The sequence below is a fragment of the Lepidochelys kempii genome, chromosome 11, assembly GCF_965140285.1.
Source record: "Lepidochelys kempii isolate rLepKem1 chromosome 11, rLepKem1.hap1, whole genome shotgun sequence".
NCBI classification, from domain to species: Eukaryota; Metazoa; Chordata; order Testudines; family Cheloniidae; genus Lepidochelys; species Lepidochelys kempii.
The window spans coordinates 20,445,286-20,459,696 of NC_136390.1; the positions used below are offsets into that span (position 1 = coordinate 20,445,286).

The following is a 14,411-nucleotide window of genomic DNA, read 5'->3' on the forward strand; positions in this document are numbered from 1 at the left end:
TGAATGGCTTCGTCTTTTGTCGTTAAAAGGCTACGTACATCAAGGGAGTGAAGTTGCTCTTCATCCTCTGAGGTATGTGGTTTAGGAAAGAAAGTGGGTAGATGTATGGATTGGTTGAGGTGGAAGTGGAAAACCACTTTTGGTAGAAATTTGGGATGTGACACAGTGAAACTTTGTCCTTATTGAACGTGGTGAAAGGTGGGTTTGCCATCATGGCCCCCATTTCGCCAACCCTCCTTGCAGAGGCAATAGCAATCAGGAAAACAAACTTCATAGAAAAAAGGGAAAGAGCAGGAGGCCAGAGGTTCAAAGGGAGAGTTCATTAATGATGTGAGGAGTAGGTTGAGGTCCCACTGGGAAGCGACAGTCTGAATGGGTTTGTATTTACATACTAGGCCCTTCCAGAATCGGGCAGTCAAAGGATGGGTAAAAACCAAATGCCCCTCCACTGGAGGGTGGAAAGCACTAATAGCCACTGTGTGCACCCTGTTGGAGTTAAGAGTGAGCTCCAAGGCCTTCAGATGGAGGAAATAGTCTACAAGCATTGGAATGCCCACAGCCTCAGGGGCAAAACCGTTCTGTTGGGCCCAAGAAGAGAAACATGCCCATTTTGCTTGGTACAATCACCTTGTGGAGTCCTTTCTGCTATTGGAGAGGACATCTTGTACTCCCAATGAACACTCCCATGCTAGTGGAGGAGTCCATCCAAAAACCAAGCTTGTCAGGTGAAGTGTCCACGGATTAGGGTGCCAGCGTCTGCCGTTGTGTTGCGTGAGTAGTTCTGGAAAAGTTGGGAGTGGGAGAGGAGGATGCTTCGACGTGTGGCAAAGAAGAGGAAACCATAACTGGCAAGGCCAGAATGAAGTGATCAGGATGACTGTCACCCTCTCCCACTGGAGTTTTTGAAGGATGCGATGCAAGAGCAGGAGGGGAGGAAAGGCATACTTGATTCGGTCCGAGCAGTCGACGACCAGCGTGTCACCCTAGTCCGTCCCTTGAGCAGTACTGAATGCACTTGGTGTTGGCATGAGATGCAAAGAGGCCCCTGATCAGAGTTCTCCAGGGACCAAAAATGTCTGACTACCGTGTCGTGCAACTCTAATTCATGGTTGATTGTCAATGTTCTCTGCAGAAATTTTGCAATCGTGTTCTGGGTTCCTGGTAGGTAGGCTGTCAACAAAAGGATATGATATGCAATGCACCATTTCCAGAGGTGTACCAATTCTGCACACAGCATTGGGGACCTTGTGTCCCCTTGCTTGTTTATGTAGTAAACCATAATGGTGGTGCCCTCCATGGCAAGAACATGATGAGAATGGATAGCTGGTAAAAATGTATGGCATGCCTTGCATACTGCCTGAAGTTCCAGGATGTTGATATGCAGCATGGCTTCCTGAGCAGTCTAAGTGCCTTGTGTCATGTGATCTCCCATGTAAGCACCCCAGCCATCAAGTGACGCATTTGTTATGATTGTCATGCTCAGAGAGGATGGAAAGAAGAGCATTCCAGAGCAAACTTGGAGCGGGTCTGTCCACCATTAAAAGGAAGAGATGACTTCTGGTGGAATAGTAAGAATGGTGTCCATGGGCTGGTGCATAGAGGAATAGACTCCCTGCAGCCATAGCTGCAGGCAGTGGAAGTGCAGGCAAGAAAACACTGTGACATACATGCATTCTGCCATGTGACTGAAGAGGGAAAGGAAAGTTCTGGCAGGGACTGAGTGACTGGAAGATAAGTGTGTGTGGAGGCTGTGCTCCTATGAATTCCAGGAACTGTGTAGTGTGCAAAGTTGATTTTTTTTTTTATGTTGACGCTCACTCCTAGGGAGGAGAAGAGTAGAAGGAGCTGGGACATCAACTTCCAAGTTTCCTTTCTGGACTGTGCCACCAGCAGCCAGTCATCTAGGTAAGAGAAGACAAGGACTCCTTGTAATTAGAAGTTTGCTGCTACCATGAACAAAACATTTGTGAAGACCCCTGGGGCAGTGGTAAGTCCAAACAGGAGTATCCTGTATTGGAAGTGCTGAGGCTCCACCATGAATCTCAGGAACCCCCTGTGGGCCATGTGAATGTCGATATGGAAGTAGGCATCTTGCATATTGAGAGCTGTGAACCACATGCCTTTTTTTTAGTGAGGGAATAATGACCGAAAGCATGATTATGCTGAACTTTGGCTTGCGAATAGAACAGTTGAGGTGTTGGAGATCCAAGATTGGTCTCCATCCCCCGTTTTTCTTGGGCATCAGAAAATAATTGGAATAGAACCCTGTGCTCTAAAAGGCAGTAGGGCAGTGGTTTTCAAACTTTCTCCACTGACGACCTCTTTCACACAGCAAGCTCTGAGTGTACCCCCCCCCTTATAAATTAAAAATGGGGGAAGGTAATTTAATGAGCGCTCAGCCAGAACTCGCAACCCCCATTTAACCACCTTGCAACCACCAGAGGGGTCATGACCCCTAGTTTGAGAGTCTCTGCTATAGGGACTGGCTCCACTGCTCCTCTCTGCAGGAGGTAGTCCACCTCTAGAGTAAGAATAGTGTTGTGAGAGTGATCCTTGGGATTGGATCAGGGCGGGGGATGTGGAGGAGGTAACATCACAAACTCGACGGTAGAGCCTTGTTGAATGACATTCAGGATCTTCTTGTCCATTGCTATTGCTCTCCATGCTGGCAGAAAGAGTTTGAGATGGCCCCTGAAAGGGATGGCTGGCAAGTGCATTGAGGTGCAAAGTGATTGATGGCTTTCTAGTTGCATTTGGACATATCGCTTATGCAAACATTGAGTGTGTTGGGAAGAGGACAGTACTGTTGGAGCAGGCAGACAGTATCTGGGGACCTTTGGGCGGTTCTGTGAAGGCTTGTAGGTGGTAGAACTGGGGAGTTCTGTAGCATTGCATATGTGGCGGGCGTTAAAATTTTCGCTTTGGTGTTGGCGTATATAGACCTAAGGATTGCAAAGTGGCACTCGAGTCTTTCAGTGAGTGCAAGGAATCATTCGTCTTCTGATTGAAGAGGTGTGATTTATCAAAAGGAGGTCCTCAACTCTTCCATACCTCCCTAGGGAAACCTGAGGTATGTGATCAGGATTTGCTCCTCATGACAATTCCAGTCACCAATATGCCCAAAGATATGTCTGCTGAATCAACTGCAGTCTGACGTATGGACCTAGCGACCAACTTGCCTTCCTCTAAAATAGCTTGAAATTGGGCATGATCCTGTTGAGGTAGCTTATCCACAAATTCTGCCATCTGTCCATAGTTTAAAAAGTCATATTTGGCTATCAGTGCCAAGTAGTTCAAGATCCTGAACTGGAGGCTGTCAGAGAAAACCTTGTGACCCATAAGGTCTAGCCTCTTGCCCTCCTCGTCAGTGGGGGTGAAGGAGTGTATGCTGCTGTTTAGCCTGTTCTGCAGCAGCCTGAATCACCAGGGAATTGGGCAGAGGATGAGAGAACAGAAACGCAGACCCCTTGTGTGTGGGGGGGTCAAAGTACCTCTTTCTGTCCCTACTGGGGTGGGGGCGTATGTGGCCAGTGTATGCCACGCAGTGCGAGCCAGTTGGAGAAAGTCATCATTGATCAGTAGACCACCTTGGCCAGTACCGATGCACGTAAAATGTCTAGTAATTGGTGCTGACTGTCCTGTACCTCATTCAATGGGAGCTGGAGAGCAGGTGCTATCCTTCATAACAGCTCCTGAAACTGACAATAGTCCGGAGGAGAGAAGGGCATCGTCAACACAGCCATGTCTGGGGACTACGAAGGAAATCTCTCTGGATCCATTGGTATAGTTGGGGCCAGGCTGATCAGCACATTGTCTAGTTTTGGTTCCGAACATCTACTCAACGAAGAATGGGGCAGTGATACAGGGGAGCCCTCCTGCATTGAACGGGACAGTTCTGAAGGTGAATATTGGGGCCACGAGCTCCAATATGGCCAACCTGGTTGATCCTGCTGTTGCAGTGGTGGTGCCCAAAGAGTCAAATACCAGTGGTTCCTGGGCTGAGCTAAAGTAGGGTATTGCCACAGTGCCGTCATAAACCTCTGATAGTCATGTCTTTGGAATGGAAGCAGCGGACCATGCATAACATCCAGATCCTCAGACTCAGAGGAACCGGAGTCCAATACAAATGGCAGTGCCGATGGAACGGGGTGTACTGTAGAAACATGGCCAAAAGGTGGCGCTTCCAAGACAGTGGATGGGGCTCTTTGTAGGCGAAAGTATGGGAACACATGGAGATCTCATCCTTTCAAGGGGCACTTTCAAGTCTCCCTGGAGTCAACGGAACCAGGGCCAGTCAGGGATCAGTCTCTGAACTGATGATTCATGGGACGCTGGCAGAGCCAATGCAGAAGGGGTATGTGTGTCCGGAACTGGGACCAGGAGATCCGGCGAGTGATGTGACATCTTGTCTCTTTTGTAGGCCTTGAAGTGTGGCACTGCCCTGTGGACGGAACTCATGGATGGCGTGACAACTTTCTTGGACCTGGAGGAAGACTTATTGCCAGGCTTCTGTGACTCATGGCTAGGACCCGGTGCACGATCTGTAGCAGTAGTATCGGCTCCACGGTAGGAGGCGCACTCTTGGGCTGTTCGGGGGGTGTTCCCTGGCCAGGATCTGATGGAGGACCCCTGGCAACCTCCATGAGGTGGTACTTAAGACCGAAGGCTCTGCCTTCCCATACGTGAGCAGGGAAGGAGAGGCAGATACTGCACCTGAACGTGATGTGGGCTTCCCCCAAACAGGATAGACAGCATTGGTGCTCATCGCTGAGGAAAAACAAGCAAGGGCAGGAAGCTCAGACTTCGAATCCTGGCCTCTTCAACGTAACCCAGTACCCAGACCTGGGTGCTGGAGGGTGGGGGACTGTTTGGCGGGAATCTGCAGAAGTGGCATCCCAAGTCCTTAACTGAACAAAAAGCTTCTAGAAACAAGATAATTACTACAAAGAGAGCAAAAATCTTGACTATATACAGTACCCAGACCTGGGTGCTAGGGGTTTGGAGGATAGGTGATGTTGGGGACTGTTTGGCAGGAAACCATCAAAGCGGCATCCCCAGCCCTTAAACCTACAAAACTTCTAGAAACAAGACAACTATTATAAAAACAGCAAGAATCCTATGTATGAAAATAAAAAGAGTTTTTCTGGGAAGTTTGGAAAATCTGCCAACAAGGATGAGAGGACAGCAGAAGTTCTGACTTGGAACATGCGCTGATGAAAAGGGACTGAAGACATGGTCGGTCCGCCCCACCCTTTATTGGTTCGGGCTAAACCATGAGGCAATGCTAGGGTGCATGCATGGAATGATGGACATTACTACTTTGAAAAGCTCCAGCTCTGGGCACATGGCATATGCATACAACCTCAGTGGAATGCAATAGGGACCATCAATTGAAGAAGCATCAATGAGGCCCCTGATCCTTCAATGATTTATGCTTGGGAGGTCTACCTGTGAGGACTTCATTCCAGGATTGTAGCCTGAGTTATCACCTTAGGATTTGGCTCCTGTGTTATAAACATCTTTTAAAATTTACCTAACATTTTATTTTATTTTATTTTTAAATCCTTATTCAGTAATCAAGTCGTTTAATAAACAGCCCATGGTAAGAACTCTGCCTCTCATGCAAAACTTAGATTTCTTTTCTCAGTCATCTGTGCCCTATAGACTTAAATGCTATAGAATCTTACAGTGCTCTGTTCTGCTGAGTGCTGCAGCACAATGAGTTCTGATGGACAACTGTACATCTGGAATAAGAATCAGTACTGAACAGGAAAAAACTTTCATACAAGTGAATCACTAAGCCAGTAAATATGTAAGAAGAAGAACAAAAACATTTTTAAAATTAAATATACCACAAACAAGTGACAGATTTAGCAAACTCTCTTTATTTACAGGGAAATACATATACACATATATTCTGTATATGTACACATAGATTTAAGTACTATATATATACATATATGATTTCCACATACTCTACAATAAATACTTTGTAGTTTTTTAAATAGTTTATAGAGCTGGGTAAAACTACATGGCAATAAAATTGTGGCTTACAGCTAAGTTACAAAAGCACCAAACACTGAACATATAGAATATAGTAATAAATACTAGCATATATACAGCTAAATCTAAGACACGCTATACAGAACACAAAACAGAACATTATGTAGGTATCAGTAAGCAAACCAAAACTCATCTGAAACCCAAAGACCATTTGTATGGAATAAACTGTGACAGGAAACTTTTAGATTTTTATAAACAAATCCACATTTCTAAACTTGTAACTTTAAGACAAAAACAAATTAAACATTTTCTTTAACAAAGGATTTTTCTGTATGAGGCTTTGCAATAAATAAGAATAAAGAAATAATCTAGTGAGTGACATCCTTTCTGATTTGACATATAGTCTATCTAGTTGTTGGTCCAGAAGCACAGATGCTTTAGCAAAACTTCTTATATTCATGTACCTTTCTGTCAGTGCTCATCAGTTCGTATGTAACAAACAGCTCTCTCCTTTCCAGCCAATCCCTTTCCAAACCTTGGCAAAGAGCTGTGACATCAGACACTAAACTTTGACATCAGAAAAGAGAAGCAGAAGTTTGCTTCTTTTTACACACGTGTCTTGGTAATCAGCAATGGTGGTAAAAACAATAACAAACAAAAAAAAAAAAAGTCATTTTTGCTTGATCCTGAACTGTTGAAACTAATTTTGCCATTGACTTCAGGGGAACAGTATCAGTCCCTACGTAAGCAGCATACAGGGCCAGATCCTCTGGTGGTATACATTTATACCAGTTGAGGATCTGGCCATATGTTGAAATGTGCTGTACTAATGGCAGTGGTTTGTAATCTTATATGTGGTGTCTAGATTTTTGTTGACCTTTCATTTTTCAGGGATTGTGGTTTTCTTGTCTTAAAAGATACTAACTAGTTTAACTGGGTTTCATGAAAAAGAAAAGCATGTGTTATTGGGGTATTGGCCTTCTCTTGTGATACTTTTCCATTTCCAGGAAGGTAATAAATCAGGATGTGCTGGATAGCAAGATGTTAAGGCAAATACTTTCCTTTAAATGGAAACCACACTCTTATTTATTCTGGGACTTATTGAACATGGACCATGTTTTTCCAGGGTACACTTATATTCTATTACCACCTTAAAACTAGTACCAATATAGATGTAAACATCCGAGTATAAATCAAAACAATAGTGACCACAATAGGGAAAAATGTACACCAAACCTGTATACTTGGTGGGTCTAACAAACTAAGGATCATTGCATTTTCACAGGTAAGAATTTGAAGAAACTGCTCTTCCATTCCAGTGACTATGCATTACTGCCGAAACCCAGAGTAGGAATTCAATTCTCTTTCATTTCTTTAATAGAAATAGCATTTTATTTAAATATTAGGACTCAATTCATCAAATCCTCTGTGTGTGACAGTCCTGTTGACATCAATTGAAGAGTTGTTGAAATTGAGTTTTGCATGTGGAGAGCTTGCAGGCCTGGCCCAGTTGTCTTCCTCTTATTGTTTGTTGTTTGGGAACTGTAGGTGCTAACAAAATACAATCAGGATTGGGACCCTAGGATGCGAGGTGCTGTATATACCAAGTAAACTATCTCGCTGCATCTGCTATCTAAAGCAGCCCTTTAAACCTACTTCAATAAAGATAACTTTCCAGATCAGTGTTTAGCACATACATAATTTGGTTCCTCTTTGCCACATTTTGCTCATGTCTGATATTTCTCTTATTAACAACATAGCCAGAATGTAATTGTGTTAAACGAAAAGGATTGTTACATAAACAGGCTGAATATTTATGAAACAGCACAAACATCTACAATTTTTTTAAAGACATATTTAACCTGATAGGGAAGCACTGTCCTCTGCAGACGATTAAAGGAAACTCATATTTATGACCAGTGCTGTATTTCTACAGTTACTCAGAATATGAATTACATCAGCCAGAGGACAAATAGGGCGTCTCACTATGGTAATTATAATCGGGGCAGACCTTTTGCACCAGTTTGTAATCTACACTGTAAAAAGCGATGTAAATGCAGATAACTTTAAATGGTTTAGAACACAACCAAGAAACATGGCTTTGTGTCTGCTCTTGGTAGCAGATCTTTGAAGGGTCAAAATTGCACAAGGCAGTTTTCTTAGCCCGATCTGTTTTTTCATACTCAATTCGGCAGTTGAAGGACTTGGATTCCTTGGTCTCCAGCGTTGACTGTGGAGAAGATTCAAATTCCACCACCTTGGAAGGCGGCACCAGGCTTACAGAAACATTTCCAAGACCTGTTGAGTTATGTCGGAAATAAACACTGAAGGTTCCATTGCCATGATCAACAATTTTCCCTGTGATGAGGAGGTTTAGTTTAACAGTTTTGATGTTGGAATGGAAGTCGCCCCACCCAAACATTTTCTTGAATTTCCCAGTTTTTACTATTGGTCTGCGCTTAGTCCGTGCAAGAGATTCTTGAACCTCAGTGATGTTGGCTAACCAATCCCAAAAGTTTTCTATGCTGTCTGAGTATGACATCTGGCCATGTTTCAACACTGGAGATGGCTTAACAAATAGGCGTAAAGGGTTGATGATTCTGGAATGGACAACGTTGTTGACCAATGTCTCTGCAGCATCTTTGTCTTCCCAATCCAGCACTTCTGTGGCATGGACTATTTGTTTAGTGTCACAAAATATCTGTTTCAAAAGAGAAAAAGTGAAAATAAAAATGTGAAGATGATGGGGTGGTTATTAATATTTAGTTGTACATAAATAGGGTCCAAGCCCTTAATTGCATGACTAGCCTTTACATGTAATCCCATTTCAGAGGACTACTCTGAGTAAATACTACTGCTATGAATAAGGATTTCCAGGACTAGGGCTCAAAGGGAAAAGACCGATTTCTTAACCTCAAGAGATTAGTGTCTTAGAGGTAGAGTGAAATGGCAAAGCAGAATTTTCTGTTACTATTTTCATTTGCCTAGTGTCTCTTCCCCACCATCCCCTTCAGACCCTGTTCTCTAAAGACTGTCTGTTTATAATGTCCATACGTAACTTTCTTTTAGTTGTGCTGTACCTGTTAATGCCTTTTATATTGGTCTGTGCCTAGTAACTTACCTTGTGCAATACACTGTAGTAGGAAGAGGCCCTGAAACATAAGCCCTTGTATCAGAGGCCTGGTATGAGGCCTGAGGCCTCGGCTAAAGTAGTGGTCAAAACTTTGCTAATATAAAGCAAAATCAGGCTGTGAACGAGAGGCAGGCCCTGCTCACAGAATCTGTCAAGAATAGGGGTGATACTGCAAAAACACATATTCCTAAGAGGTGCTAGGCACAGAGCACTCACGCAAACGCATTCCAGAAGGATGGTACCAGAACACCTTGATACCAACACATTCCCTAAAGATAACAGGAACACACTGACCCATCCTAAAAATAAGGTCAGTGTGATGGACAGAGATGTACAAGGTGATGGATGATAACCGGCTACATCAGAGGGTGTCGACTAACTATGTCAGAGGGGCAGTATGTAACTTGTTTGTCTTGATGTATAAAATGGAGTCTAAGAGGGAGTGTCTTTGGCTAGCCGAAGGATAGTGGAAAGTCCTGCCACTAAATAAGCTGCGTCGATTGTCCCGGGCATACACGCATTGAGTGTACTTGTAGCAAGTAAGGATGTAAAAGGTTAACTAGTAAGACTAATGCTTTAGTCTTACAGGTTAACCCGCCTTAACAGTTAATCCTGGGCCAACTGGCTGGATTGGCCCCAGCCACTTAATCGGTTAACCGTTTAAATGACATATTTTAACCATTTAAACAGTTAACTTTTAAAATGGTATTTACATTCTTAGTAGCAAGTATAAGGCACCAATACTGTGCTCTGTTGACAATAAACCTAATCAAGTTCCATCGCTAAGAACTTAGTCTGTGGTTATTGGATAGTTCGATCAGAGCCTGCTGTACAGGCTATCTGGCCAGAGTCAGTACAGCACGCAGAGAGAACACACACTCAGCCAACATCTGACCACAAACATCATGTAAAGTTAGCACTCTACTCACAAAAAGACATGGGTATCTAACTGACATTTTAGCTACCTAAATCCCAGAATGAGGCCAAGTGATTCCTAAAATCCACACTCTCCTGCTACTGACCTCACTCACTCGGCACCTAAATTTTTGCTGTAAACATTCTCTAGGCACCTACATTTCTGTCTCTGCACATGCATATTGCTGCCTCCCTCTAGGTATCTGGATGCCTATGCCCTAACGCGATGCACAAAGCAAGGGGAAGATAGGTGTTCCTTCGCCTAACTTGCCTGCAGGGCTCAATCCAGTAAGTGTACTCAGACCTTGCCTACCAGATCAAGATGAGCTCACACAACACAGCTGGGTGTGGAGGAGGAGGACCACCTCTTCCATAATTGTTAGGTCAGTGGCTAGGTACTAACCTGGGATGTGGGACACCCCAGTTCATGTACCTCACTCCACTTGAGAGGGATAAAGGATTTCAGCAGGGATCTGACACCTCTGAGTTAGGGTTCAAAAAAGAACTAGATGGGTTCATGGAGAATAGGTCCATCAATGGCTATTAGCCAGGATGGGCAGGAATGGTGTCCCTAGTCTCGGTTTTGCCAGAAGCTGGGAATGGGCAACAAGGGATGGATCACTTGATGATTACCTGTTCTGTTCATTCCCTCTGGGGCATCTGGCATTGGTCACTGTCGGAAGACAGGATACTGGGCTAGAATGGACCTTTGGTCTGACCCAGTATGGCTGTTCCTTTGAATGCCCTAGCCACAGGATATGGACTATAGTGTATTTTGATGTGGGGCTCCTTCAGTCTCTCCTACTATGCATAAATAATTTTAAAAAGTTATTGGAGCAGGGGGACTGGATTCTAGGTCTCCCAGGTATGAGCTCTAGCAATCAGGTTATAGAGCAATTCTCATGCTTGCTTACATGTGTGCTCGTACTCTGTCTCTCTGGCCCAATGACTCTTTCATTAGTTATCCACAGTGCCAGAGCTTCAACAGGAAAGACTGAGGACTTTTCTACATGGTGTGGTAATATGTCTATGGAGGGGTGGGGTATGATTTCTAAAGCAGATTCATGTGTTAGACATAAATTGGTCTGTGTAGACTCTATTGGTACGCTTCAATGTAGTGCTGTTTGAAATAGTACTATATTAAAGTGCACAAGGAAAGCATTAGTGGACACCAGCAGGGTCTACATGGGGCCAATCAGTGCATAGCACATTAATGAGCTTCAGAAATCACACTCCCCCAAATAGTGCATTATCCTGCGTGTAGACAAGCTGTGGTGGAGCTCTACATGAGACTAGTCCAGAACCCAAGGGACTAGGACTCTCACCTGAGGGCTGGTAGATTCCATGTGAGAGGGAGAAGGGATTTGAACAAGGCAGGGGCACACGAATGGTGAGTCTCCCACATTCCAGGTGAATAATGTAACCATTGGGATAAAAGTTATGAGAGAGGTCCTCCACACTGCTGCTGCCTGCAAAAATGGCATAGGTGTCTACCTCCAAGAAGATATTTGCAGCTGAGAATACCAAGCAGAGGGCGGCACCTCCCTTTATCCTGGGTTTAGATACCAAGTTCCCTGGAGGGGCAGGGTTTAGGACACACCCCTTAGTTTGGCACCTGCTACTGGCTAGGTTAGGTGAGAAGCTAGCATGCTGGCTTTTGTGAATCCTATTCTGAGATGCCTCTCTCTCATTCATTGTATAAAAAGTAGGGGTGCAAACTTCAGAAATATGTGAATCTCATTGATCTGAAGCTGATAAAATACGGTGAGTGTGTGTGCTCTTTCAGAATAGCTTAGATGACACTTCCTTCAAAAATATAGAAATATGTGTTATTTTTGTACAATTCTGGGGCAGGCCTCAGTATAAACAAAAATGTTCTATAGTGATACTGTATAGGCATGCCATATCTTTAGCACTTTTCAGGATCCACTTTCTTGAATGTATAATGAAATCCATCCTTCTCAATGTTTCACTTCTCCCATCTTCTCACCTTGCAAAACACAGAAAACTAAAAGGCCCTAGTCTGTTATGTTCTCTTTACAAACACTCATGTTTTCTAGTAATAAGACTCTAAAACAGCATCTGAACATACACAGTTACTTTTTACAGTCTTTTTATAATGTAAAAATTGAGATGAACCTGAATCAAAACCTTCAGTCGAATGTTGAAGGGGGTTCAGAATACGAGTCTGCATCTCCGTTTACATCTACAGCTGACTCCCTCTCTGTACAACATACTAGCCCAAAACTTGTCAGCTTTGAAATCTAGATCCAAATTTACCAGCTAGACCCTATCTCTAATTAAAAATGAATAAGCACATTTCATTAAGACTCCAGTTAGGAAAGGGGAAAAAAAAACAATAAAGATCACTCCTAGGCAGAGACCTTGTATGTCAAGTTTCTGCCTCTGGACTAATTTTTTATGGCTGAGTTATCAACTCATAAATATAGGGGATTCTAATGGAAACACTGACAGATGGTTATCTATAATAGCATGAAAAGGACTGCTGTAATGATACGATGGAAACCTGTCAATATGATGAAAGGGCCTGGGTGAAGAAATGGCATGTTTATGTATGGCTCTTTAGCCACTCGCAACCTTGCTCACAAGTTAAAGAGCAGCGGGATGGTTTGGGGAATAGCACTTTCCCAGCACAACTTGCCATAACCACTGCTAAGCAAATAACTATCAGCTGCCTTGTTACAGAAACGCCATATTGCTCGGATGAAACAAGAATGGATCCACACTTTCACCCAACCCTCAGTCCAAAACCTGCCACGAACCTTTTCTGAAAAATGAAAAAAGGTAACTCTTTTGCTGCACTTACAGATTCCAACTGGGGCCCAGAAGTAGCAATGTTGAAATACCATGATGGAGGCTGTTAAAACCATGTTTCCTGCCTGCCTGGAAACAGGAGGGCTCCCGGAAACTCATCTCTGGGACTGTTCTGAGCAAGGTTTGATGACTCCCTGGTTAAAATGCAGGTGCCCAGTCTGCACTTGTGCCTCTACTCTTAATGGCAGCTGCACTGGTGGGAGCAATGGAGGAAACTAAGAAACAAAGCGTAGAACAGAAATTGATGAGGTTGGCCGTGAACATGTTGTGTGTCTACACTCAAACTGGGAAAGTAACAGGGCAGCTCATAGTGTTTTGCCTTTTGCCAGGGGTGTAGGCTTGCACACAATTGTCTTTCTCTGCCTAGTTCAGCACCCCCACCCCCTTTTTTTTTGCGCACCTTATATTGGAGTCTCTAACTGTGCTTGTGACATCTGTTTGACCAGACTTTTTTTCTCCCAGTTCTCTTTGTAGTAAGAAATCCTAGAAGGGTTGCCTAACATACTGCTGGTGATGCTCTGTGCATTTTGTTAAGGTGCTCTATCTCACAATGAGACAGTACGGGGCTGCTGACCACATTGTCCCAGAATTCACTGCTACAGCATGGTGGGTGTGGATACACAAACTGCATGGTTATGATGTGAAAAATGTAACTGTATGGACACCGCTCAGCTGTTTGTGCTGCAACAGGGTCAAATGCGTGACACAAACTGCTAACAAAAACACAACTCTATTTGTGGCATCAATGGGGCTTTAGAGGGTGAGCTATCATTAATCAAGGTGCTGGGATCACAACACCGTATTGTGTTAAACCAGTGGCATCTGATCACATCACATTACGTAAGAGCATGCGGTATATTAAACCCCCCATGATTGTATTCACAAAGGATAATCTGACATGTTCCTGTAACAAAGGTGACACAGATGACTGCATCTGACAATTTTCTGTCTATTTTTGCACAATATCCAAATAGCCGGTTATACAAATCATTGAGCTATGGGAATGAATATTCTGGTGCAAGGAATATTTTACTCAGGGGGAGAAGGAAGAAATAAACATTGCTGGAAGTGGTGAATAAAACCGTAAACTTTTAATATCGGACTCCACTTCCATTCCTATTGTTATCTTGTCACACTAATTCCATTGAGAGAACAAGGCTCAGCAGCTGCAAAAGTTGAGGTGAATCAGTTGCTTGAAAGGAGGCTACACCAGCTCTTACTAGGGAAATGCTTTGTTTTGAAAATGTTTAGTTTAAAAATGTTGCTAACAAAGAAAGACTTGACTTTGGACCTGCCAGGGCAATGTACCACAGGAACCCGGGAGAGGAATATGGTGAGATTGTTAGAAATATGAATTTCTATCTGTGCTTTTCTATCTATAACTTTATTTTATTTGTGCAGATTCTTTTATTTTCAAGTCAAAAGGTTTTACAGAATAGAAGAACAGAACTCTCCAAGGGTTCATTTTCCTCTCCACATTTCAAAGGCTCCGTATTTGATGACAGCTTTTTGTTATTAGTGAGCA

At 43.5% G+C, this 14,411-nt stretch overlaps 1 protein-coding gene across 2 annotated transcripts in view; it reads right to left on the bottom strand.

Moving 5' to 3' along the window:
* Positions 1-14,411, bottom strand: part of NXPH2 (neurexophilin 2) — an 82,290-nt gene that overhangs the window by 18,785 nt on the left and 49,094 nt on the right. The window contains exon 2 of one of the 2 annotated variants that reach the window (XM_073304727.2): positions 6,021-8,704. The exons of the other annotated variant lie outside the window; for it this stretch is intronic. Coding sequence (XP_073160828.1) covers positions 7,961-8,704 — 744 coding nt within the window. The 3' untranslated portion in view covers positions 6,021-7,960. Of the gene's footprint in view, positions 1-6,020; positions 8,705-14,411 lie in introns of those variants that run through there. 2 annotated transcript variants of the gene reach the window in all.